Raw genomic sequence first — 27,764 nt, forward strand, 5'->3', positions numbered from 1 at the left:
GAACCCGGGCCGCACGCATGCCAGGCGAGCGCGCTACCGCTGAGCCACATCTCCAGCCCTCTAGAGTATAATTTAAAGAAGACTTTTTAAAAATTAGATTCTATTCCCCATACCACAACATGCAGTTATTTTATAAATGTTTATATTTTTTTCAGAGTTTATAGCTGCAATGTAATTTTTATTAGATTATACACACACACAAACACACACAAAGTAGGAATATACACAACCCCCGCAAATAAACTCTTCTTTCCCAAATTAAAGTTAGTAGGTATGCATGGCAGGTTTTATGAATATGCAATCATTATCAATAAACATAATCAAACTGTCATGTATCAAAGGAAAATAATTTTTAAAAGCATATCTTTGACATTATACTATCAAAAATTCTGATGTACTTGAAATTTTTTCTGCAAAAAATAATTTTACCTACAACATTTATTAACTACAAAGGCCAAAATACACTAATGATAAGTTCAACTTTAAAAAATTAGCCTAAAAATTGTTTTAGGAATAAATTATCAAAGGATTCAACTCAACATGATCCATAGAGTTGGGGGTGGGGAGCAGAGGGCATTGAATCACATAGTATAATTAAATAAAAACTAATGCTGTAAATTTTAGAAATAATTTAATTTTGTTTATATGCAAGGAGACATTTAAAGAAAGAAAGAAAGAAAATTCAAATACACATTCTGGGGCAGCTCTGGTTGCTGGCATTCTACCCCCTATCTGTAAAAGAATGCCTGTTGGCATTAAGTTCCATCAATTCATTTGTGATTTCTAAATTAATTCTGAAGGAAACCACAACTTACTTGAAGATCCCGCTGAGTATCTGTGTGCCTGATTTTTTTTTTCTCTGTTCACAGACAAAGCACTTCCACTGGTCATGGAAAAAAGGTCTAAATCCGTGTCTTCTCTGCTTACAAGTCTTGCCTGGGAGCAATGGGAGAGAATGTATACAATCATGAAACAAAATATGGCATTTTCTGAATGCAGCTCACATTACCCCAAATAAACAAACAGGCTCTGTCAAACAACCTTCTTCAAAATGATACCACAATCCTTTATTGCTGCCCAGGCAGAACAAATGCACTATGTCAAAGCATTTTTTTGCAAATAAGAGCCGATTTTAAAATTGAGGTTTGCTATTTGAGTCTGTACAACAAAAGAAAACATTTTAGTATAGTAATTTTGATGAAAATCAATCTTAAAAGCAGCTGGTAAAACTTTAAACAGCTTAACATCACTTACTTACCAAGTATATTATTTAATTCTTAATTAAATGGTAGAAATGTCATACTAGATTATTTTCTGCGATATTTTAATTTTATCACATGAGTATTACTTTTATTCACAGAATATGCCTTTCATTCCATATTTGTGTACTACAAAGTCACAGATGATACCCGCCTTTTCATTACAAAAATATTAATTTTCATACAAAAATATTACACATTCAGCTTAATTTGGAGATAATGCTAAATGTATTGAAATGCCAAGGTATACTAAGGATATAAAAATTAGATAATTCATTTCATCTAAATTGCCTTTGCACTTTTAAAAAACTATCTTAGATTAAACTTAAGAGTCAAAAGAATTGCTTCTCACCTATAAAATTTTGTTTTACAGAATATCTATCATAAAGTGAGGATTTATCAGGATTCAGTTCTGAAGTGGGAGAAAATGTCATTATGGAAAGTAAAGCTGCCTCCAAGTGGCTGGGATTTAACCCAAACCACAGTGTGCTTGAAGTCCTGTGCGAATGTGTTGTCTTAAATGTTTGATGTGAGGAAATTTAAGTACAGCAAAACAAAGACATGAAACCACTACTGTCGCTAAAAAACTATGTACATTTGATGAGCTACAAAGGCTGAAGGACTCTGGATCTAAAAAATCATCCTCCTTCAAATTCAGATTTTTGCCCATCTATACATTCCTCTTCTCACCTTGTTCCCACACTCACGCATATGAATGAATGAATGAATCAATGAATTTATCTTCCTCTAATTTATTTTTTAATTGTCCAAAGTTGTATATATTTATTTTATACATCATGATGTTTGAAATAGGAACACACTGTGGAATGACTAAATTGAGTTAACAGATTCATTTTAATTCAGATAAGAATTTTCTAATATGAAATTTAATGGCAAATATATGTTAAACAGCAATTTTGCAAATTTTTTCTAAATCTTTGTTTTTGAGCATTTCTCTTTTATAGCCTACATACAAGGTTTTGTAATCCCCCCTTATATGTCACATTGGCATAAAGGAAGTAAATTCTGGAAGGTGACTTTCTAAGTATTTGGATTTAATTTCACCTCTATCCTTGATATCTTAAATACAAAATGAAGATTCTCTTTCATTTAATTAAAACCAGGAGTTCCTTCTTCTGTTTTTTTAAACGCAATGTTATTAAATATTTATTTAAAAACTGTGTACTTTTGGAAGTTAAGACATGCTAACAGCATACTTTGAAAACAAATACCTATGTACTTATTATCTAGATATTTTTAAAGAAAAATCAAATGTTATAAAGATGAAGTACCCTTTTAAGCTACCTGGTAGTTTTTCTACATATATGTATTGAAAAGGTTTTGGAGTACAGTCACATAATAATGTTAGTTAACAATGCCCACATATGTGACCATGTTCCCATAAGATTATATTGGAGCTGAATAAATCCTATTACCTAGTGGCATCTTAGTCATTGTAGTCTCCTGATGCAACACATTACTCATGTGTTTGTGGTGATGCCTGTGTAAACAAACCTGCACTGTCAGTTGCATAAAAGTATGCTCATGCATACTTTTATATATATATATATAATATATATATATATATATATATATATATATATATATATATATATCTGATAATAAAAATAAAAAGCTGGAGTATTTACTGGTTTATATATTAATATATAATATTTTTTTATCAGTTTTGAGTGAAATTCTATCATAACAAAAGCTTACTGTGAAATAGTTTGCTGTGTTATGCCAACAGAAGCCTCAGGCATGTCTTGCTTACTGTGTCTCTTGCTTATATCAAGAAACCAGTTTAAGTGATTGACCTATGCCACTGAGGTTTGTGTAAGTACCCTATATAATGTGCACAATGATTACATGAACCAATGATGAGTTTCTCAGAACATGTCCATGTTATTGCATTCATTTTAGCTGCTTAAATAATTTATAAATTGTGGGAAAATTATATTGCTATGATATCATTATTCTTGCTATTCCTAGACATATGAATGATTGAAAAATCTTTTTAAGAAAAATGGGGAAGTTTCCATCAAAATAGATGAGAGATCCATCCGTGGAGTAGAATAAGGATTTTGAGGGGGAGGAAAGAGAGAGGGGAAAAGGGAAGAACAGTGTTTGAATCTGACCTAACTTTCCTAAGTACATATATGAATATAACACAGGAATATCATCTTCATGTATATCCACAAGGCATTAATTTAAAAGATGATATAAGTAAATAGCAGAAATATTAGTAGAGTGAAGGGAATAAGGGAGGGAGGTGGAGAGGGAAAAGAGAAGTACTGGGGACTGAAATAGAGCAAATTGTATTCCATGCTTTTAAAATTATGTCAAAATGAAACCTAATATTCTGTGTAATTAAAAAAAAATTAATACAAATACAAAATATAAAAATATTATTTTAGTTGCTGAGAGCTTAGTTATACATATCCCTCTGTTCATAATACCCTTCATCATCATTGCACTAACTCCTTTTAAGCCAGAGGTCTTGTTATATAATTATGTGAATAGGAAAGATACTTTAAATGTTTTAAAAATATACAGATGTGACTTATATGCATTGAAATTCACAAATCTTAAATATGAAATTCAATTGTTTTCAAAATTTTTAGAATAAAAATTTTTAATGTTAAACTCCCATATAAATTGCAAAAAGTTATACTTAATATTTCCTGTGAATACTACATTAGGCTTACTCAGTGACAACAGTTTACATAACCAAAATACAATTAACTTTGGTTTCAACAAGCCAGGTCATTGACTTTGGAGTAATATTATTACTAAACTACAGACCTTATTAGGACTTCACCAGTTTTTACATCCTGCATAGACTCATGTAACTACCAGTAGCACACAGGAGTCTTCCATTTTCCCAAAGAAACTTTCTTACTGTCCTATACAGATATACCCTCTCCCTAGCCTAACCACTTTCACTTTTGTGCTGTTGTACCACTGTGATTCTGAGAATGTTATGTGAGTAGTATCATAAAATATATAATCTTCTGAAATTGGCTTTTTTCATTCAACATAATGTTCTTAAGATCCATGGATATCTTTCTATGTATCAAAAGTGTTTTTTTGATTACTGTTCTTACTCTCTCTTTCTTTCTTACCAAGGACTTAAATCAGGGGCACTCAACTACCGTGCCACACTCCAGCCCTAGTTTGTATTTTATTTAGCGACAGGGTCTCACTTAGTTGCTTTAGCACCTCACTTTTGCTGAGGCTGGCTTTGAACTTAAGATCCTCCTGTTGTAGCCTCCAGAGCTGCTGGAATTACAGGTATGAGCCACCACGTCTGGTGTTTTTTATTTATTTTTTAATGCACATCCATTTGTGTCAGTCAAAATACCTAACAAGAACAACTTAGTGGGGGAAGTTTACTTTGGGTTCACTGTTTCAAAGATACAAGTCCATGCATTGCCAACTAGACTACACTGCTGTGGGCCAGAGGTGAAGCAGAACAACATAACAGAAGGGCGTGGTAAAGGAAAGCTACTCAGTTCATGACAGCCAGGAAGCAGAGGGAGGAAGAATGTGAGATGCCAGGGACAAAATATAAAACCTAAAAGGACCTACACATCCTTTAGTTACACCCCACCTAGCCACAGTTTTCAACTTGTATTATAGTCCTTGCACATTATTAATCCATCAAATGGATTAATCCATTGATTAGGTTACATTTCTCATAATTTAACAATTTCATCGCCTGCATTAACGTAGGAGCTTTTGGGAGATACCTCGTAACCAAACCATAACACTATTATATGTATGTACCACCATTTGTTTATCCTTTCACCCACTGAAGGGGAATTTGGTTGTGTTAAGTTTTTGGTTATTACAAATAAAACTGCTATGAACATTACTGTACATTTTTTAGATGAATGTTCACTTTTCTAGAAAAAATTATCAGTAGCTGTTGTTACTTCATATTAACATATGTTTATAAGAAAATGACAAGATTTTTTTTGAGAGTCGCTATACAATTCTCATCAGCAATGACTAGAGGAAGCAGTTGCTCTGCATACTAGTCAGCACTTAAAAATTACAGTAATTTTTATTTCAAGTACTCTATAGGCATACAGTGTATCACATAAAGGCTTTAATTATTTCCTTAATTAATGATATTTAAGATTTTTCATGTGTTTATAAAAGAGAGGAAGGATATGAACTTTTTTTCTATGTGTTTTGACTTAATTTTCTGAATGGTGCTTTTAAATTAATTTCAATTTGTTTTTATCTTTTTTCATTATTGGTTTATGCAAAGAATTCTTTGCCTATTACAGGTTTATGGAGATACCTTACTATATTTTCTTTAAGATGTTTTATAATTTTAGTTTCTACACTTATGTTTATAAGTCATTTTAGATTCATCTTTTTGGTATGGTATGATAAAGAGGAGTTGTTTTCCCATGTAGGTTCACTTTTTCCCCATATAGTTATCTGGTTGTAAGTAACAAACATTATTGATTACTGGGGCTTTATAGCAAATCTTGAAAGTAAGTAGTGTGGAACTTCTTAATGTTCTTTTTTCATGATTGTAAATTGGCTATTTTATGTCTTTTGCATTTCCATGCACATTTTAAAATCAGTTTGTTCTTTTCTATGAGAAACCTTTTTGGGACTGCATTGGATCCACAGATCATTGACATCATACATTTTCCCAAATAATTGACTTAAAGAACAACAGGGCATATAAAAACCTACTTTAAAACATTGAATGAGTTCCTTCCAGAATTACAACAGCTTCTACTTTCAGCACCTGTGCATAATCATTTACACATTATTGACAGCCCTTTGAATTATTGTTTCCAAATTTTAATATTCAGGTGAGTATAGTCATGAGGCTTCTTAAGTTTTCATTCTCATTCCTCTCATCTAGAAACTGATCTGTTTTACAGCTTTACCTTTCATATTTGGATATTCAAGCCTTCTGAATCCCATCCATTGTAAAGGCTATGTATGATATATATATATATATATATATATATATCATATATTGCTGTTTTGTTACATTCTTTCTCAATGTCATTTGCTGAAAACTCTTTACTAGACAATCTAAGCTTTCCTGCCTTTATCATATAATAATTTGCAATACAGTCATAAGTCCATTTCTAAACTCACTACTCTTTTTAATTGGTCTGTCCATCCATGCCTGTGCCATAAGGGTCCTTTAGCTTTGTACTAAGTATTCATGTGTTGTGACAAAAGTTGTTCTTATTTTTCTAAGTTGACATATATATTCTTGTTTTTATTTTATTTCTCAATACACATTTCAGAGGAGTTTTCTCAAGTTCCTCAAGAAATGAACTATAATATTGGTTGAGTTTAAAAAATATATACATTTATTTGAAGACTATTAATATATTTTATACAATAAGTTGACAAATCCATGAATAGTAAACTTAATATTATATCCTACCTAGATCATGTTTAATAACTAAGAGACTTCTAGTTGCTGACAGAGTTGCTGACTAATGGCTCTCTGCTGTACCTGTCTCCTCTATATTCCATTGTCTTAGCTGAAGAGAACTGCTTTGCCCAAATCACATTTCTCTTGAGGAGATACAGGAGTATAAATCCTGTTGCTCTGGCCTCAACTGTGCTTCCACTACCAGAACTCATTCCTTTGCTACAACTCTTCTCTCTCAGTTCAATCCTACTTCTTTCATTTTTCAAAGGAGTTGTTTCTGAAAACTTTCCTCATTAAACTTTCTGTACTCAACTTTTAAAATCTCAGAGTATATTTCCTGGAGAACATGAAATATGACTGTCTTCTGGAAAATCTTGGAACTTTGGGGAATCACTTAATATAACTTACAACATAATTGTCTTTTTTTTTTATAAAGAGAGAGGGGAGAGAGAGAATTTTCAATATTTATTTTCTAGTTCTCGGCAGACACAACATTCTTGTTGGTATGTGGTGCTGAGGATCAAACCCAGGCCGCACGCATGCCGTGCCAGCGCGCTACCGCTTGAGCCACATCCCCAGCCCCAACATAATTGTCTTTTAACATCTTTGACATGCCTTCTGATATCTTTTTGAAAGTAATAAAAATAATATTTTTCTTTCATTTTTAATTCCTCTCATGCAATATTCTTTGCTATTGCTTAGAAGACAGACATATTATTTACTTCTCCAAAATACAGAATTTGAATGTTTATGCCTTATTCTGTCCTCATTTTTGAAATTTAGAGAAGAGTATTTTAATGCTATTTATATTTATTCCTATTAGTAAGAAACACATCCAGTATCTTCTGAAATTCATTGTTTCTAATATGAAGTTAGCAGGCTATCTAATTACCATTCCTCTGTAAGTAATCTTCCAATTCACTAATCTTCTTTACTGTATCCATCCTAGACTACGTATAAATAATTTTATTTCAATAATTTATAGGTGGTTCATTTGTCTACTCATCTGACTTTACTCACAGTTGATCATTTTTGTTCTATAATTTTCTGTCCTTTACTATGGGTGTTATTTATCTCTGAAGATTTTATACTAGCTGCAGTTGCAGCCATTTGTTTTCATTGTTCTTTTTCTTAGGGGCTAGTCTCAGTTGGGCAATTATCTGCCTCTAGTTTCCTGTCCTAGGTGGGAAAGTGAGTGTTTTCATTCCTGAATACACTGCAATATACCCATTCTGGGCCTTCAGTCAGCCCATTATCCTTCTGATATTAACTTATTGATCTCTTACACTGTCCCTACTCACACACACAAAAGCCATCTGTGTATTTTTTGTTCCAGTACAGTTTACCTTGTTTAATGTTCAATTGTATCTCTTATATATGAAAAAGCATTTATTGTTGCCACTTACTTGTCATATATTCGTACACAGAGGAACTAGAGAGGTCTAGAAAAAGAGGACTGATGACAGAGCATTAATTTTAAGTAACCATTAGATCAGTAATCTATCCACTCTGTTTTCAACTACTTTTGTAAGTGTAATAATTAAATTTTTTTATACTGGATTTCCATGGCACTTTTATATTCTCCATTTTATTTATTTATTTATTTATTTATTTATTTATTTATGCCAGGGATTGAACCCAGGGGTGCTAAACCACTCAACTATATCCCCAAACTGTTTTTAAAATTTTTGTATTTTGAGACTAGGTCTTACTAAGTTATTTAGGTCTTTGTTCAGTTGCTGAGGCTGCCTTTCAAATTGTGATCCTCCTGCCTTGGCCTCCCTAGTTGTTGGTATTATAAGTATGTATCACTACACCTCGTTTATACTCTTCATTCGTGCTCCAATGTGTACTGAACAATCTGCGTCAAATCATAGCCAATAAGACATAGTGTTAATCTGAAGTATAAATTTTTCTGAGTAATCTGCTTGATACTCTCTTAGTGTATTCTCCATTAAAGTGCAGAAAATTATTTGATGAGTGATTATTTTGAATCTGTGAATGGATTATATATTTTCATAAGCAACATAGTTTTAGCTAGCTATTATGTTATCTTTTACCCCTCTTTTAGGAAAACTCCTATTCACAAGAATGCTGAATATAACTATTCTGGAAACCACAATATTCATTCATATCAGAAAACACATCATCTTTTCATGCAAAATTCTATATGGCAGGCTAAATAATAATAAATTTTCTTGGCAAATATAGAATCTGAGAAAGAGGTAGTAGTTGGTTGGTTTAAATGGAAGGTATTTTATAGATGGATTCACCATAGGCATACATTTATACCTGCCAAAGAGACTACACACTTCAGTCAGTGATCAAGGTACCATCTTTTCTGGAAATTTCTGGAAGCACACTAAAAAAAGTCTCATTTTATGGGATCTATTTTTATAGATCAAATATTAGACATTCTTCTTCTGTTCAAATAGTTTTCCTTCTAATAGCATATAGTACAATGGAATTTAGCAATGTACATGCAGTTCTATTACCTTGAGTCTACACTTTGGTCACCATATTTAGATTTTGGTTGTCTCTATGCTTCAATAATTTACTTAATGAAGTATGTAATACTCTATATTACTTAGAGTGCTTGAGTTCCCAAGTACTTGTTAATTTTTGTATGATTTGTTTATCTGAGTTGTAAGAATATTTTGCTATTTCATCAAGTATAGTCTATGAATGATACTCCTAAAATTTTCAAGAAAATAATTTCATTGAGCTTCCCGTTCATAATAATGTTATTTTATAATATAAAAAGGTGAATATTTTTACATACTTTAAAGCAATGTAATAACGTAAAGTTATATCAGAAGTCAAGAAAAAATGTTATTATTTTACCACATGGTATTTTGACATTACTTCAAATAGAGTTATATTTTCATTTTTATAGTTTAATTGTGGGCATATTTTAAAGTGTCATTCATTGAGCACTGGTATTAACACCATGTTTCCATAACTTTAAACACATTTCTTACCACGAGTTGGACTCTTCCACCATTAAGTACATCTGGATCTAACTCAGGCAAGAAGTGATTGCTATGTGTCGACAAAAACAGAAAACATATTATAATATGAATGTATAGGAAGAACATGAAAGAAATGCTCACATAAGAAAATCAGGAGATATCATTATTTAAAAAATGTTAATAATATTTTTCTTAAATTAGCTTCTATAGAAAGATAAGAACAAATTCAAATCTTTCAATAGTAATTTTAAGTTAAATTTGTCATAATATTGTTACATACTGTAAAACCACCTTCTTTTTTAAAAGAACCCATCAAAGAGTAAAAATCTTAAAACTATTAATAATTAAATTTAATAAGTTATAGAAAAAGTTTTTATTCACATTTACTTATCCTTTGTCTTTTAAGAAAGATGCTAGTGAATTATTGTCATGTTTATAATAAACTTCTATTTTAAACCAAAACAATTACATTTGGCTTTTCAAAAACATATGTTCTTGAAAATATTATATATTGTATTATAGTTTCATATGAGAAATTTCATAAACAATTGTTTACTTTTTATCATATTTACATAGATTATTTATTAGTAAAGGATATTATTAAATGTTAAGCATATCTAAAATTCACCCTGAAACATTTTGTTAAAAGTTTTCACTATACTACATCTATACTAAGGCTTTTAAATTTCTGAAGAAGACCTCTTATATTGGGTTATTAAGATGGTATTAAATGGATTCTATTAAATATGCTTACAGTTCCAAAGATGCTATGCTGTGAACTAAGTCAAACTGATTAATACTAACATAAATTGCCTCCACTAATTTGAGTATTTAAAAAATGAAAATTCTGAAATATGGATGGCTTTATTCTGACTTTCTTCATTTATAATGAAATATGACAATTCAGACTAAAATATTTTACTCTATTTTCATTTTTGCTATCATATCACTTCAACATTTTGAAAGGAAATGGATAGAACTCACTGTATATTAAAGTTTAGTTCATATATGTTATTAAAAGGGGTAAATTAAGTTCTTAATTGACAAATTTATAACAGCACTAATAAATTAAAATACAGCCTACAACCTATTTTACACTCAGAAATAGTTAATGGATCTCAGACCTTTACTTGAGACACAAAATAATTTGTATGATTCACTTGTTGGTTTTAAGCATTACGAATAAAGCTCTTCCCAAATATTTTATGGTGAAAAATATAATGAATGATTGAATCTCTTCTATATGAAAGGCTATTTTTTTTTTAAACCTGGGAAAGTAGTATATAGGCCTTTAGCTCTAAAGTCATGTTTCTTTTACACAATTAACCCAGGTTTCACTTTTCAAGGTATGTTTACAATACAAAAATCTAATTTAAAGGAAATGACCTCACCATTTCATATTTCTGGAACTAGCTGCATGAACCCCAACCTGTGTATGAAGCCATTGGTATGTATATTCTTTACTCCTTTCTAATTTTTCATTTGCAGTAGTATCCTTGTAGATAAAGTCTTCTTCCTTACCTGGGAAAGAGATATGATTGTTTATTTGTAATTTAAAGAGATCAAACTTTGGCCAGGTCATTCAGTTGAGGCTAGTAATTTCACCACAAGAAATAAAAAAATGTAATGATTAATTCATGGTAGCTAAACCTTCTGTAAGAAAAATAATGTCAGTCACTCTGCTTGAGTTTCAGATCCAACTCTTTTGGAAAATAAAGAGAATGTTTTATGGTAACCCACATTTTAAAAGGCTTTATTTTAGTTTTTATTTAGAAAATTCAGAGTTATTTTTGGTAGATAATACAAAAAGAATATGTATCACTATCATGTATATTTAGGCATCCTTTAAAGTTAATTGTTCTTATACTAGCTTTATCTATATGAAGACTTTATACTGAACTTATTTGAGGCAGAATATCATATAAAACTGATTTTGGTTTGTGTAAGTTAATATAATATTTTAAACTAGAAATATAATCTATATCAGGTTTCAAGGAACCTGTGTTTATGATATAGCAGCTATGTCAAGAATAGAAAAAGCATAACAATGAAGATGTTATGGAAAAAAAATTGAAAGGCGAGAAATTATACCAGGTAAGAATAAGAAGTAAAAAATATATAAAGTATTTTTTTTAAAAAGGAAAAGAAAAATCCAACCCTTATAATCAAATATAAAAATTATTACACACACACACATATATATATGTGTGTGTGTGTGTGTGTGTTTATTAAAAAATAAAACTGCAGATATTGCCCTTTGTCAATACCATACATTTCAGAGTTACACTGAAGATCAGTCATTTTTAGAGACTTCCTTTTGGTCTTTTATACTGCTTCTTTCTTGGAGCCATTACCATATTTAGGAGCTTGTTAGCTTTGTAGGCTTTATTGATAGTATACCAGAGGAAGACACTTTGTGGAACTAACACATGGTAATTAATCTCAGAATACTTAAGTTTGAAACCTGGTTATTTAAAATGTTCAACTTTTAAATTTGAAGTATTATTTCACTCTGGATGTTTGAACACAATAAGTCAACATAACTACAATTTGTTTGGAAAATAAAACATGGTGAAAAGTCTACCCTGAATGCTTGGTCAATGCGTACATGTACACCCAAACATATACACACAACGTGTAATATGCATCATTCTGAATAAATGGAAAACAATACATCTAAAACACCTTTTCTTTTCTATACAAGTTACTGTTATAATTCGTGAAATGGCTCATATTCAACTTACAGAGATGTTGGATCAGTTCTCAGTAAAGCTAAAAGTCAGGATGTTTTATTTCTCTAAACTTTTACTTACCAAAGTTAAATTCCTGTCACTTCTTATGCCACAATGTGTTTCTAAAATGGACACAGTCCAAGCTTCCTGAGCTTAAGCTAATAATTCCAAAGTTGCTATAGAGGAATAATTACTTAACATGCTAGGGATGACCACTGTATCTGTGAGCAGAACTGTTTTGAACAATAGCCTTAGGGGTACACAGAAACTATAAAACAGATTCAGTCAAAGAGGAGATTTGGTGTTGTCACAACCATTTACTGCACACAATTGTCTCTCCTCTGCAGAACACCAGTTTCTGCTTTATCTTTCTTGGCTGACTAGATCATATACTGATCCAACAGTGCAGTGTCAGAAAATAGTTGGGACTCAGTGACCCTAATAATCAATAGAGACCAAGGTTAGAACCTTACCTACTCTTGATATGGAAAAATCCTTTGTTAACATGTGTACTTTAGTTAAGATAAAAAAAAGTCTTGTTTTCTGTTTTTTTTTTTAAATAGTGACATGTACTTGCAATATTCATTTTTAAAACACTATGGAAAAACTGTGCAATAACACTTCCAAAACCCTAAGTGGTTTTACATCAGAACTCAGTCAAGATTCTGGACAATTCCTGGGTAAAGAAGAGAGCTTTCATTTCAACAGTCCAATTCATATTAACTATTTTTTCACTAAGACATAGATTGTATATTGGCACAAGCTTGACATAAGAAACATTACAACAGAACAAACACAGTGGTGAAGTTGGCTAGATTTAATTGAAAGTACTGCAATTCAAATGCTGAAGGAAATGATTCTTTCTCAGGCAACTCTTTTCAAGATTACTCTTGCCATTGAGCAGCAGAAAGTAAGATATACTCTGAAACATGCGTAAGTCCTGCTTTTAGCATCTTAAGAAGAATAACGGTGACCTGAAGTACTTAACAGATACTTATAGTTCTCTAGTCAGGCTACTCCATGAATCCTTCCTTTCAATGTGAAAGGAAGTATTGTTCTGCCTGCAGAACACTAACCCCTTTACCTGTCCTTTCTTACGTCTCTGGGTTTTGGTTCATCAATTTCTTGTATCATAAGCCTAAGAAAAAATTGTGTTTCTTTGATTCTGGCTGTACTCTAGTTACTACTCTCTCTGTATGCTTCTTTACTTCAAAACACAACATTAAGTAGTTTTATTTAGATAAATTGATAAATTTCTGATTATCAAAATAACAATTCTCATTATAGATAATTTAGAAAGTAAAAAGTCAAATAAATGGAAATCTGCAAGAACTCCACCTTCAAAGACAGCCACTAGATAGCATTTTAAGGCATTTTCTTTCAGTTTTTTCGTATATGCTTGTTTTGTTGTTAGTTTACATTGCAATTACATGTACTCTTCATATCCAATTTTTCAGTTAGTATTATAACAAATGCATTATATGCAATAGAGATATCATCTTAAATAATCTACCAACTGGTTATATGATAGATTTTTGATTATCAAACTTAATGAATCCATTTTAAAAGATGGAATTAAAGAAAATGTCTATAAGTATTTAGTGGTGTATGATCTATAAGTAGAATATTATATTGAAAAATAGTTTTATAAAGACTTCACCAATTTACCTGGCAATTGCTCCTCTCACCAAACCCTTACTCAACATTGACATGATAATATTTTAAAGCTGTTGATACTTTGACAACCATATTGTCTTAATTTATGGTCTTAATATATGTCTTATTTCTAGTAAATTTAAGGTTAACTCATATGATTATTAACTAGTTTCAGCTTGTATATTATAAAAAATCTTTCTTCTTTTCTCCAATTAACTACTACATCTGAGTATTTTCGTTTTTGTTTTAAATTAACAACTGTAAATCCTTTCTCTGTTTTTACTGGTACAAATGTTTTCCTTTGTCCATTGATTTTAGTATCTACTTTCAAAAGAGGAATCATTTTTTTCTCTATATGAATATTTATGTATTGGTAAATATATTTTAAATTATATGCCATTTCCTTTAAAATTTATAGTTTGCATCTCCCAATTCAATAAAATGCATGAGATATAACAAAATTTCTGGGACAAATTCTAGATTCTTCTCATATTTTGTCTTTCATAAAAGTTTCTTTAAAGAGAAATTTATTCTCTGACTCTATTCCTTTACTTTCCATTCTCTCCTTAATTTATTGCCATCTGATTTTGCTAAATTAAAACTGTGCTTACTAGGAAGGCCTAAAATTGCTTTATCTGAGAAGTACTCTTACTCCTTATCTTCATTGACTTTTCTGCTGAATTCAACTATACAGACCATTTCCTTTTTCCTGAGTGTCTTCTTTATAGACCTTCAGGAAACAAGATTTTTATGTTCCCTTTTAAGCTCCTTTATAGATTCTTGCCTGGCATTGTGTGGACTTGTGATGATAGTTGATTAGATAGACAAAGTTTCTTATCTCATAGAGCTAGCAGCCTAGAAGACTAGGTATTACCTATAGGACTAGTAACTTCTATCTTACTCTTGTGCTCATATATCTTATTTCCAGCTATACTTCAAAATCACTTGTCTTTACATCATTCTCTTTCTGATGCCTACTTTTCCTCTTGAATTTCCATATCACCAAGACCAGACATTCTGTAGTCGACCTTGGTTAGTCCTTCCTTTAGTACCAGTATCTTAACAGAAACTAGATCTACTCTGCCTCCTGAATATCCCATTAATCTAGTTCCATACAACTTTAACCATTTTACTTCAGACTTCACTTAGTACTGGAAGGAGCAGGCTTGTATATGGCAACATGTGCAATGGCATATTTATTACTTGCCACAATCAGAGGTACGTATTTTCCTAAACCTAGCACCCTAACCTGTACTCTAGATCCCACCCTTCCACATAATCTAGAACCTCTTGTCAACATATTCTTTTGTATTTTTTTTAATACATTTTAAAAATGGCTTCTTATCTATTCCTCTCCTCATTCCTTAATCAGATAATCTTACTGAAATAGTAGACTGTAGTCAATCTCTGTTGACTTATTTGCCATTCACATTTCAGATCTCTGCAATATGGTTTCCTTGTAATACCATTTCACCAGAACTGACGAATTTGGGGGATCTTTTGGAGTTATTATCTTACTGACTCTTCTACGGTAATTAGACACTGTTGTCTACTCCTTCCTTCTTCAAAGGTTATTTCTTCTGGATTTTGTTGCATTATACTCTGCTTTTTTTTTTTTCTCTAATCCTTAGGCCAAACTCTTCAATCTCTTTCAAGGGCTTCTGTGTTTGACATCCCTTGCAATCTCAGGATTCTTTTCTGGAATTTTATTCTGATCCCATTTCATTCTTAGGGTACACTGTCCCTGTCAAATGATTTTCTGTCAAAGTTTTCAGTCACCATTTTTATCTCTTTCTGAGACATGTATCCAAAGTCTCTCTTTTTAGGTAGTCCACAAGCACTGCAAACCAATGGGTAATACTGTTTCTCCACTGCCTTGGTTTAGCCCTTAAGACACATCTGCTGGGTTCCTGCCTTAACCCCCAGGTATACTGTAGTTATACAGAGTGTTCTCTTTTGTCCATAGATCTTTGCCCATAAAGTTTTCTAGGACTAGGATTATTCACATTGCCAATAGTATTATTGCTTTAGATCTTCAGGTTTAAGTTTAGAAATTACATTCTTTGGGATAAGCTCCCTGATCTTCCAACACTGCATTCCTTACTTAAGTTACTTTACGAATGCTCATTCTATACCTCATGACAACATTCGTTACATTATACTTCCAATTTATGTGTTCTGCTTTCTATAATATAAGCTCTCATAGTAGTGTGACACTCAACCAAAAATGATGAAATAACGGAAAAACTGCCACAGTTGATGCATGTTCTTTTTGTCCTGAGAAAAGTAGATCTGTAATGTAGAGACTAAATTTTAGCATTGTTAATGGTTTAGATATGAGGTGTCTCCTCAAAGCTCATGTGTGAGATAGTGTAAGGTAAAATGAGTGAATTATGAGAATCCTAACCTAATCAGTGCATTAATTCACTAATTGAGATTAACTGGGTGACAACTGTAGGCAGGTAAGTTGTGGCTAGACAAGGTGAGTCGTTGGGGGCTTTGAGGTTTATATTTTGTCCTGGTAAGGAGAGATCTTGAGCGTCAAGTCCTGAACTTTCTTCATTTCCCACAGCCTTCCATAATGATGTTCTGCCTCACTTTTGGTTCCAGGGAAGAGAGCTAGTCATCTATGGACTGAGACCTCTGAAATCAAGAGAGCCAAATAAGCTTTTTCTCCTCTAAAATTGTTCTTTTCAAGTCTTTTGATCTCTGCAGGAAAAAAAGCTGACTAATTCAAGCATATAGACAAACCTATGTATTGAAAAGGATAATACATGTCTGGGCATGATTGTCTTAATTATTATAACAGAAATTTCAGCTTCAAAAGTCAGAATTAGATCGGGATAAAAACTGACAATTAAGAGAGCAAATTAGGACACAGAACTAAAACAAACAAACAAACAAACAAACAAACTACTCTTCATATGTCCACAAAGTATAATCCTAGAGGAAAGTGCTTTAAGAAGTTCACAAAAAAATGAAGTACTTTTTAAATTAATGGAAATATTATTCTTTTCTTCATGAAAAGCAAAATAAAAGTACTCATTAAACCCATATGCTTCAAATAAATCAGTTTTCTAAATTTTCAATATAGTATAATATCCTACACTGAGGGAGATTATGATTCAATTATCATTTAGGTCACATAAAAATAAGCTAAGTATTTATATTTTTAATGCACATGGAAACTTTCCCATGACTATTTTCTTTTCCCTTAATGGTTTCTCTCAGTAATAGAATGTAAAAATATTTTTGGTTTCATGGACAGAGAAGAGTTCATTTCTTTACCAAAAGCTTTTGGAAGACATGATGGTGGCTGAGCAAAATGCTTCTACATATTGGAAATGTAATGGAAATATTTTTGATAATTTTAATAAATGGCTGATTCTATGTACCTACCTTACACTGGAAAAACTAAAAATCCAATTACATCACAAAGTATAGGCAGCCTGTATGTGTTTATTAAAAGAAGTTATTGCATCATACCTCACATATAAAGCAAAACTAAAATTTGAATTTGGCATACATGTTACACTAACAGAATTTTAAGTTCATTAGCATCTGTATAAATACTTGTTGATAGGCTGTTTATGGCTTCTTCCTTAACCAATCCAATCTGCTGTTGGAAAGCTGACAGCACTGGCAAGAGACCAACAACTCTCTAAGAGCCATTTGTGTATACAGGCAACATCCCTATTCTTTATAAATATATTTAAATATATATGTAATTCATCACTAAGGAAAAATGATTTCATGAATAAAGAAGAGGATTGTTGCTACAAAATTTTAAAAACAGAAAATTTGGGAATAGAGCCAGTGCTATATGTAAGGTCAAAGGCTAACAGCAGCATTAATCACTCCTTTACATATTTCACTATATTTTATGGCAGAGAGGGTTGGAAAAAAAGTATTAGAATGACAGAATCTTCTAGTTTTTGACATTTGAAGGAACTTTCAATATTGATTTGTTTTGGGGATGGGGTAATACATAAGGTACATGAATGACCTTTATGAAAACAAAGAAAAATAAACATGAGTTACTAAATTATATCTTTTAAAATGTTTGGATTTTGCAAGACTATTTTTTGATATTAAAGAATTGCTAGATATAAGTGAATCCGCCTGGAATAACAGAAAAATCCATTTGCCAAGTAAATATAGTTTTGCTTATTAACCAATTATAATAAGTACTTTGTATTTGACTTATCTATAATTTTACTTAAATGGCAAAATGTTTCAACATTTATATTACACATTTATACTATACATTGAGCTGTATCAACTTGCTAATATCTCTATAGTGTAATATTAAATATTATATAAGGATAGATTTTTGTTTTCTTCCCTTTCTGCCACATAACCAGGAAGAATCCTATCTTGTTGAAGTCAGACATAGACAAACATGCTTGCTGTTACCAAGGCTACGACTAAGGTAAGGTGAAGAGAACAATGATACTTGCCTTAGGCACAAAATGAAAGGTTGTACCAAAAAACTCAGTAATAAAACAAATAATATTATGCTGCCATATTTTAAAGTAAAAAAATTATGTTAAAATCCATTGTTAACAAAATATTAAAGTTTTAAAATGACAAAATCAGCAACAATGCTGAGTTAGTTCTACTGGAGTCTGAGGCATAAAGAAAAATTAGTAATATCGATTCTGTCTCTATCCTGGTATTTATTTATTTCTAAGTAATACAAATGAAAGTGTCATCAGGATATTGCTTTTAGAACTTCCTTACCAATAGGGGTTTAAATTAATTTTATACTGTGTTCTATGAATTTGGCACACCATTTCATTTTCCATTAGAAGAGCTCTTGAATTTTGACATGTGGAAATCAATTATAAAATAAATTCATTTTGTGAAAGTAGGAGATATAAATCATCTAGCTTAGTATCAGCCTAGGAAATAACTTTCACATAAGCAGTTGTCAATGTTACACAAATTATCTACCTTCTCATTACCTAGGTTTTTCCTCTTTCAATATAAACATAATACAAAATTAACACAGAAGGTGTTCAGTGTATAGTAAGGAATTAATAATGGTAGCCATATTGCTATTATTTTTTAAAGAAAATGAAATGAATTCCATTATGTAATCCCTTAATGCCCTTCTCAGTGGGCATAGGACAGGACTTAGCTGTCCTGGAGGTAAGACAACTTATATGAGTCAACTCCACGATTCTAGGGGCTCACTAGCAGGAGGGGAAAATTCTAAGATTAACCCCATGAAATTAGAGTAGTTTTCTGGGGGTGAGCTCAAGTAGTTGCCCTTACCAAAATTTGAAATACAGAATAGACATTTTTCTAAAAAATATATTTTGTTTCATTATATAAAAGGATGCCAGTGTGTCTTTTAAAAGGAAAAAAAAATAATTCTCAAGACATAAGAAGGGTATATGGTCCTAATTGATTTTAGGTTACTTCAAATAATTTTTAGCATTTGCTTAATAATAACCATGAAGGAGGTTCCATTGACACAATTCTCTCCTGTTTCACCCTCTCAATTTAATTATCCTTACAAAATATTCCTCTATCTAACCTAGACTCCCTCAGGGAGTGTTAATATGGTAGGTCATTCAAACTAGGGTCCATCCAATAGAAGAATAAAAGAGAGTGATGATGTGAATAGGCTGGTTTTCAGAATAATGGTCATAGTGACCACATAAAAATTATTGTCATCTACTTGTTTAAAAAATAGCTTTAGAGTTTAGATTCCTGATCTGTGTAAAGGTTTTACTCTTTGATAAAAAGACAACTATGATTCTATTCAATCATGTATATTTATTACTTAAGGGTCAAGTAAGCAGTGTAATTTCCTTTACTAGTTCCGAAAGTGGCCAATAAGTGGTATTATATTGATACTTTAATGATAGAGTAATACAGAGTCTTAAAATACCCAACTGAACATTTCTTTATATTACTGTGATCACAGATTTTTTATATACCTACATAACAGAAATGCTCATAGTAAATATGTCTATTCATAATGCACTTACTATATCTATACTATTTATAATATTTTCTTTATATCTATATATAGTAATTTTTATATTTGTCAACTGAAATACAGATCTTCATTACAGAGAGACGTTCATTTGAAATACTGAATATATATTAAAATATAACTTGTATAATAAAAAGCAATAAGTAAATATAGTTTACTTTCACAATTTGAGTGTTGCCATAGCTTGCTGAATATTTAAGCAGTTTTAAACTAGATATTTCATGAGGAGAAAAATTGTAATCGTTCATTATATTATCTTTACAAACTTTCATTTTACATATCAGAACTTCATTGTAGATGAATCAGGTCTTTCTTTCAGGGATTTTACTTTTAATTTAGAACTATTAAAAGCATTTTTGATCTATTCATATGAGTAAAAAAAAGAAGTCAACAGAAGCATTATATATCTTCCTTACAAAATTCACTTTAATATTAAACTAGTACTAAGGCAAAATGATTTATAGAAGCTCTTTTTTATTTTATTGTGAGACACAGCACCCACAAAATATTACATGTAGTATATGTATATCATTCTAAGATTTATAAATATATTATAAAATATATAAAGCTATAGAAATCATGTATAAATTATACAAAATACTACAAATAGTCCATGGGAACTCTGATAAAAAAAAAAAAATAGAACACAACCTGCACACCAGAAGTCCTACTCAAAAATCTCTTAATTTTCTTAAATTTAACCTCTATACTGAAGGTTAGAATCTTAACTTTCTTGATTGACTTTTACCTCCTATGCTTTTATGACATATAATGTAGCTTTCCTTGATTTTGTACTATATGCATAAATAGGGCAACTCTGTACATATTTTTTTCTTTTATTTGTTTAGAATTTTTTGTGAGGTTTACCTGCATTGCTGTGTATAGATCTATTTAATTACCATTTTATTGCTGTACAGTATTGCACTGTATAGACCTGTTATAGCTTATCCATTCCTTTGTTGGTAGACACATGGGCAGTTCTATAACAAGTTGAGTTGTTTCATATAGCAAGTTCTTCCATTTTATTCATTTTTGTCAAATGTGTTTTGGCTATTTGTGGACTTTGATTCTTCTGACAAAGTTTAGATTCCACTTATCAACTTTATAAACCCTTGGTAATATTTAATTGAGACTGCATTGTATCCACAAGTTGATTTGGGGAGAATTTAAGCATTCAAATTTGTGATCTTCTAATTCATAAATATACTTTCATAAAAAAATAGAAGTAGTTTTTGGCTACTAAGCAAACACTGCCCTGACTATCCTTGTACAAGAGTTTCTACTGGCAATACATGTAGGAATCTATTAGACTGATCACAGCGTATGCATATCTTCAATTCTACCAGAGTGTCCAACTATTTTATAAATAAGAACACCAAATTATATCCAGTTAGCAAAATATTGGTTTTGTTGGTTCATATCCTAACATTTAGTTTTGTTTGACTATTTTTTTCTTGTTTTTAAATTTATGGTTTTAATTTGCATTTCTCTGTAAATGAGATTAACTACCTGTTTATATGTTTATGAGTCATTTGTACTACTTCTGTGGAATATTTGTTAAAACCATTGTTTTGCTCATTTTGCTCTTGAGCTATTTGTGTTTTGTTAATTGGGGGGATTATGCACGCATTCTGGATACAAACCTTTTGTTGATGATTATGTGTGACAAATTAACTTCTCTATCTCCATGAGTTGTCATTTCATTACTATTATAACATTTTTGGATGCATGGAGTTTTGTAATTTTAATGAAAATATATTTATCAAAATGACCAGTATTTTGCATATTTTAAAGAAATAATTCCATATTCTATGTTTTGAATATTATAAATATTATAAATATTATATTCAATGCATTTTATATTTTTGCATCATATACTCAAGATCATTAAGGTATACAAAATTACTTACTTTAGTATATACAACTGTTCAAGATTTATTGAAAAGCCTACCTATTCTCAATGGATTTGGAAAATATTTATTATAATACAAATTAAGTATAAATACATGGCTTCTATTTTGGCTTGCCATTTTCCATTTCCATGTTTAACTCTAAAATCTAACCTTTCCTTACCCTAACTATTTACCATACCATACCATATTAAATTCACTGTCTTATTTTCTGCAGTTCTTTAATAAGTTGTAATGTTTGGTATGGCAAGTTCTCTCACTTTATTGATCATCGTTGAATTGTTTTTGGTATTTGGGGATTTTGTTCTTCCACTCAAAGTTTAGATTCTGCTAATCAATTTCATTTACAAACACCTTTTAGAACTTAATTGAGATTGCACTGCATCCATAAGTTGATTTGGAAAGCCTTAAAATCTTTGAAAATTGGGCTTCCAATTCCTAGGTATATTTAAATATTTCTTGACATTTTAAATCATTTTTCTTTATTTCCTCCATAAGGTATTACACATACTTTGTTAAACAGATTCTTTGGTATTTGAGTAGAAAATATTATTATGGATTGTAACTTTTTATTGCTTATCCATAGAATTAGCTTTATGATTAGGGTTAGGGTAAGTTTTGGTAAATTATATTTTTCTAGGAATTTTTCATTTCTTCCAAATTTTCTAAAGTATTTCCATAAAGTTATTATTCTCTATTTCAGCTTTAAAGTTTCTGTCGTCTCGCATTCTACCCTTTTCCACTCCTGATACTAGTTATTTGTTCTTTCTTTTTTATTTTTATGCTCAAACTTGCTAAAAGTGCATCCAATGTATTAGTCTTTTCAAAATAATTTTGTCTTTATTGATGTATTGTTCTCTATTTTCATTAACTTTTTTTTTTTTTTTTTTTTTGTTCAAGGGATTGAACTCAGGAATGCTTAACCACTGAGGACATTCCCAGCACTTTTTGTATTTTATCTAGAGACAAGGTCTCACTGAGTTGCTTAGGACCTCGATAAATTGCTGAGGCTGGCTTTGAATTCACAATCCTTCTGCCTGAGCCTCCTGAGCTGCAGGCCAACTATTGTTCTTATATAATGTTTTGTTATTGTTTAATTTTTTAAAACAATTCATTATGATTACATCCACTCACAAATTTTTAATTTTCAAACAAAGAAAGGAGTTTTCTAGTTATCTTAGTATTGTTCATTTATAATTTAAAAGCACTGTATTTAGAGAATACGCTACACAGATTTTTGTCCTTAAGAAATCTTTGAGAACTAATTTAAAGCTAGTATAAGTTAAAGTTTTGTAAAAATCCTTTTTGTGCTTGAGGATAACAGGCCTTTACCTGTTGTTAAAAGTTCTTTATATTTCACTAAGGCAAATTTTATTAATTCAATTTATCAAAGCATACCCTAATTTTTTGCTATCCTAATTAATTTGTTCTATAAATTAATGAAATAAGTAGCTTTAAAAATATCTCAACATAACTGTGGAAATTTCTAGTTCTTGGTACATCTTAAATCTTTGTCTTATTTTTGAGGCTGTGTTATACCATTCATAAAAATTCTAAGTATTATATCTTCCTGGTAAATTGAAAACTTTATCATTTTGAAATGATGTTTTCTAATGATTTTTTTCTTCCTAATGTCTATTTGTTAACTTTCTCTTCATTAGTGTTCTTATGGTATGTTTTCTATTCATGAACTTATTATACCTTTATAATTGTCTTGTCTCTTGGGTTAAAAAAACTATAAATGACATTTATTTGCTAACTAGTTTATTTAGCCATTAATATTTAATGTACATACTGATGCTATGGTTTGGAAGTGTTCCTCAAAGGGTTATGTGTTAAAGGCTTCATCCTCAGCCGATGGCACTACTGGGAGGGAGTGGAATCTTTAATAGGAGGGGAGTGGTTGTGAAAAATAGGTAATTGGGAGCATGCCCATGAAGAGAATATTGGAATCCCAGACCTTTCCTTTGAATTTTGATTCCCAGCCATTATGAAATTAAGGTTTCCTCTGCCACATGCTTCTGCCATGGTGTACTGTCTTTTACAGGTCCCAGAACAACAAGACCAAATGATCATCCACTAAAACCTCTGAAACTGTGAACCAAAATAAATCTTTCCTCCTTTAAGTTGATTTTCTCAGACATTTTGTTAGAGTGACAGAAAGCTAATACAATTGATATATTTGGTAAAAATAATATCATTTTGTGCTATTTGCCTACTTGTAATATGTTATTTTTCTTGGCTGTAAATTGTACTAATTTCTTCTTTCATTTCTAGTTTTTACTTTCTAATAGATGGAAATTATATTATTTGTATCTATTCATTTATTTTTTACCTTAGAAATAATAATATATAAATTAAACTTAATAGACTCCAAAATTAACCAATTTTCCCTCTTTTAATGGAATGCAAGAATCATAGAACATTTTTAACTTGACTTAGCTCCATTCTGACTTAAATATTAATATTTCTCTGTACTTATACTTAACTTCACAAGACACTGAATAGTTAGTCATATCATTAATTTATGCTTGATTTTGCCAACATATTTTCCTCCCTATGAATTTTTCTTTTGGTAGTTTGGATCTTTCATGTGGGACTCTGCTCTCCCCCAAAGCCTATACATTTAAAATAATTTTTTGATAAGGATCAGCAAGTAACAAACATAATTTTTATTTGAAGATATCTATATTTTATCCTTATTCTGGAAAGATATTTTAAAAATATGTATTCTAGTTCACCTGTACATTTTCTCATTCATAGCACTTTCAAATAATTGATAATCTTCTACTCTTTTCTATTGATTTTAAGATATCAGTTCTCAGTATAACTGCAATTTATGTGAAGAAAAGTTGTCTTTTATTTATTATTTTGGAAGATTTTCTTTTTTACACTTTTCGGATTTACTCTGATGAATCTAGCAATAAAATTATTTTTTAAATTACTCTATCAATAAAATGTTATTGACATATTAGCTGTGAAATTATTTTAAAATTCATTCCATTATGATTCACTCAAATTCTTGGATCTATGAATTGGTGTCTTTCATTCAGTTAGGAAATTTCTACTCAAAATCTTATTAGGTATTACCTTTGCCTGGATCTATCTTGCCTCTCCAACTGGAACTCCAGTTGGATATAATGTAAATCATCTTTAACTTTTTATTTTTTTACCTCTTAAATTTTTCATCTCTTTAATTCTCTGCACTATATTCTAAATCTGGACTTCTCACATATTTTAAAATTCAATATTTCTTTAGCTCTGATTTCCAGTTATATTCACATGAGATTTTAGTTTCAATCATTTTATTTTTTGTTGATGAAATAAATACTCAGTTCTTTCCCAAATCTTTCACCAGAAGATATTTCCAAGGTAGTTTTGTTATTTACAGAAAGTTTATGCACATATCTTATAATTTGTGCCTAATAGTTTTCATATTTAAATTACTTGTATAATATTTTCTGATACCTGTTCTTTTTCTGGCTCTTTCTCATAATGTCTTATTCTCTTATTAAAAAATGTATTTTTTTTACAGAAATGTTGTATTTTCAGTTCTGCCAAGTAATACAGGTGCTATCAGATTGGGTTCATGTTACAATAATTTCACATATTGTTTTATAAATTATATTTTCATTTATGTTTCTTTCAGCAGAATTGGTATAGTTTTCTTTATATCTTCAAAATGAAAGTGCTATATAATTCTTAAATGTTCTAATTCTTCATTTATTTCTGTTAAAATTTACCCTTCTAATATCATGAAATTCATATAGTCTTTCTTTGACATAAAAGTATTTCAGAACTTTCAGTTTCCTATTTTTTCAAACTTTTGCTTTCCTTTTATGTACTCACTATGAACATCTTTCCTAAGGTTATGAGACCATATACAATTGAAAATTTATTAATTTATGTGGAAGAAATGGCAATTGAAATTTGCTTCCAATATATTTCACTATATTAAATATTTTATAAAGATATTGCCCATTTTTTCTTAAGTGATTCAAATTTAATATAGGTTGGGATGGTGGAGATAAAACTGAATAAGCAGAAAAACTGACTACTACCACTTTAAATCTCAACCAACTTATAAAAGTCTTGATAGTTTGTGAGGCAAAAATATGAAATCATTTGAGAACTGAAACAATACTATCTCATTCTTGTTTCATTCATGGATATCAATATTGGAAAAGGCAGTTTTGATTTTTGAGCCAAGGTTTGTGCAATTCCAAGACTTTCCTTCTTTTTTTTTTATTTTTTAGTTGTAGTTGGACACAATATCTTTGTTTTATTTATTTATTTTTATGTGGTACTGAGGATCGAACCCAGGGCCTCACACATGCAAGGCAAGTGCTTTACCACTGAGCCACAACCCCAGCCCCACTTTCCTTCTTTTTGATATGGAAAATGGCATGTTTCCTGGGATAGGTTTAAAAGTGCTCATTCACATAATTCCTATGTTAAAACCACAGCTAATGTCAGACCAATTTGAAACATCATTATTGTTCTAAAATATTGTAAATCAGTGTTTCTTAAAATTACTATATAATCACTAAGTGGTAATTATAATACACAGTGACTAACAACATTCCATAAAATGAATCAATCAAAAAGATGGCAATAAATCTCTAGAATCTTAAAAAAAAACAGTCCATACAACAATAATGATTATTTATTTGGTTTCATGTACTCATTTGTGGGTTCATACATTGTGAATTTAAAATTTTTCTATGTCAAGAATTATGAGGTTTGAGATTTTATCCTACATTCAGGTAGAAGCTAGTCTCATATAGTTTTATCAATGCAGAAGAAGATGCCTCAGATGGAGACAAAGGGCTTTATTCATAGCACAGCAAGGAGCATGAACATTATTAGTGAGTTTGTGCTGGTTTTCTTGGTCCTTCCTTCAGTTTTAACAAGTGTGAAGTGAAGGAGACATGTGGGCCCCATGCATGGTTGGTTTGTATCACAGCTGAGGATCCCCAAGCTTAGGAAGTTGAAATTATTTTATAATTGGCTATAAACAAAACTGCCCTTTGCACTAGAAGAAAACATCTTTATTATACTGGGCAACAAATTTGCCCTTTGCTTTAGAGGAGAACTATTTCTATCTTCTAAAGTTCTTTGGTATATGAATATTTTTAAAAAGATGTCTAGACCTAAAGGGCAGTTAGCACCATACTTCCAGATGGTTCAAAAAATGTTAAGAGACTCATGGAGATTGTTTCCCTACACTTCCACTAGGACAACTTTTGATATAAAATAAACAACTTCTCTCCTTCTATTAGAATCCAGGCTATATTAACACTAGAGACAGAATTAATCTAATCAAAATATTGTGCCCTGTTTAATGTCTATGATCTTGAATGTTCAATTTATAAAAATTTATTTTAATTAAACTCTTCTCCTAGTTTTAAAAATCAAGCCAAAAACCTAGTCCAAAATATTAATATTTACATTTAAGAGGGGAAAATATGAAAGAAAAAAGGCCAGAGTTCTAACTTTAGGTGAAAACCACAACGTTTTGTAATAAATTTGCAGCATAAAACACAAGTAGCTAAAAATTATTTTAGTTTTTAGAAAACATTGACAAAAAAATGCTGTAAATAATCACAAATTCACTCATTTTCCAAAATGTGTGAAAAAGCTGTTGTTCAGAAAGTATACCATAGGAAAAGTACAAAATTATGGAATAGCATGGTTTTTAACCAATTCATACATAATTTCCTATGGCCAGAATTTTTATTGTGCTTTGTCATTCTCATAATTTAACATCTGAATAGGTTTAGTAAAAACAAGCAAATCC

The 27,764-nt window shown here is 30.6% G+C and overlaps 1 protein-coding gene across 1 annotated transcript in view; it reads right to left on the minus strand.

Annotated features, from left to right (window-relative positions):
* Positions 1-783: 783 nt before the first annotated feature.
* Lrriq1 (leucine rich repeats and IQ motif containing 1) overlaps positions 784-27,764 on the minus strand; it is a 156,370-nt gene continuing 129,389 nt past the window's right edge. The window contains exons 24-26 of the mRNA XM_026391410.2: positions 11,048-11,172; positions 9,666-9,726; positions 784-936 (exon numbers count right to left, since the gene is read on the minus strand). Of these exons, the coding sequence (XP_026247195.2) occupies positions 784-936; positions 9,666-9,726; positions 11,048-11,172 (339 nt within the window). The remainder of the gene's footprint in view (positions 937-9,665; positions 9,727-11,047; positions 11,173-27,764) is intronic.

The sequence above is a fragment of the Urocitellus parryii genome, chromosome 5 (genome assembly GCF_045843805.1).
Source record: "Urocitellus parryii isolate mUroPar1 chromosome 5, mUroPar1.hap1, whole genome shotgun sequence".
In the NCBI taxonomy this organism is placed as follows: Eukaryota; Metazoa; Chordata; class Mammalia; order Rodentia; family Sciuridae; genus Urocitellus; species Urocitellus parryii.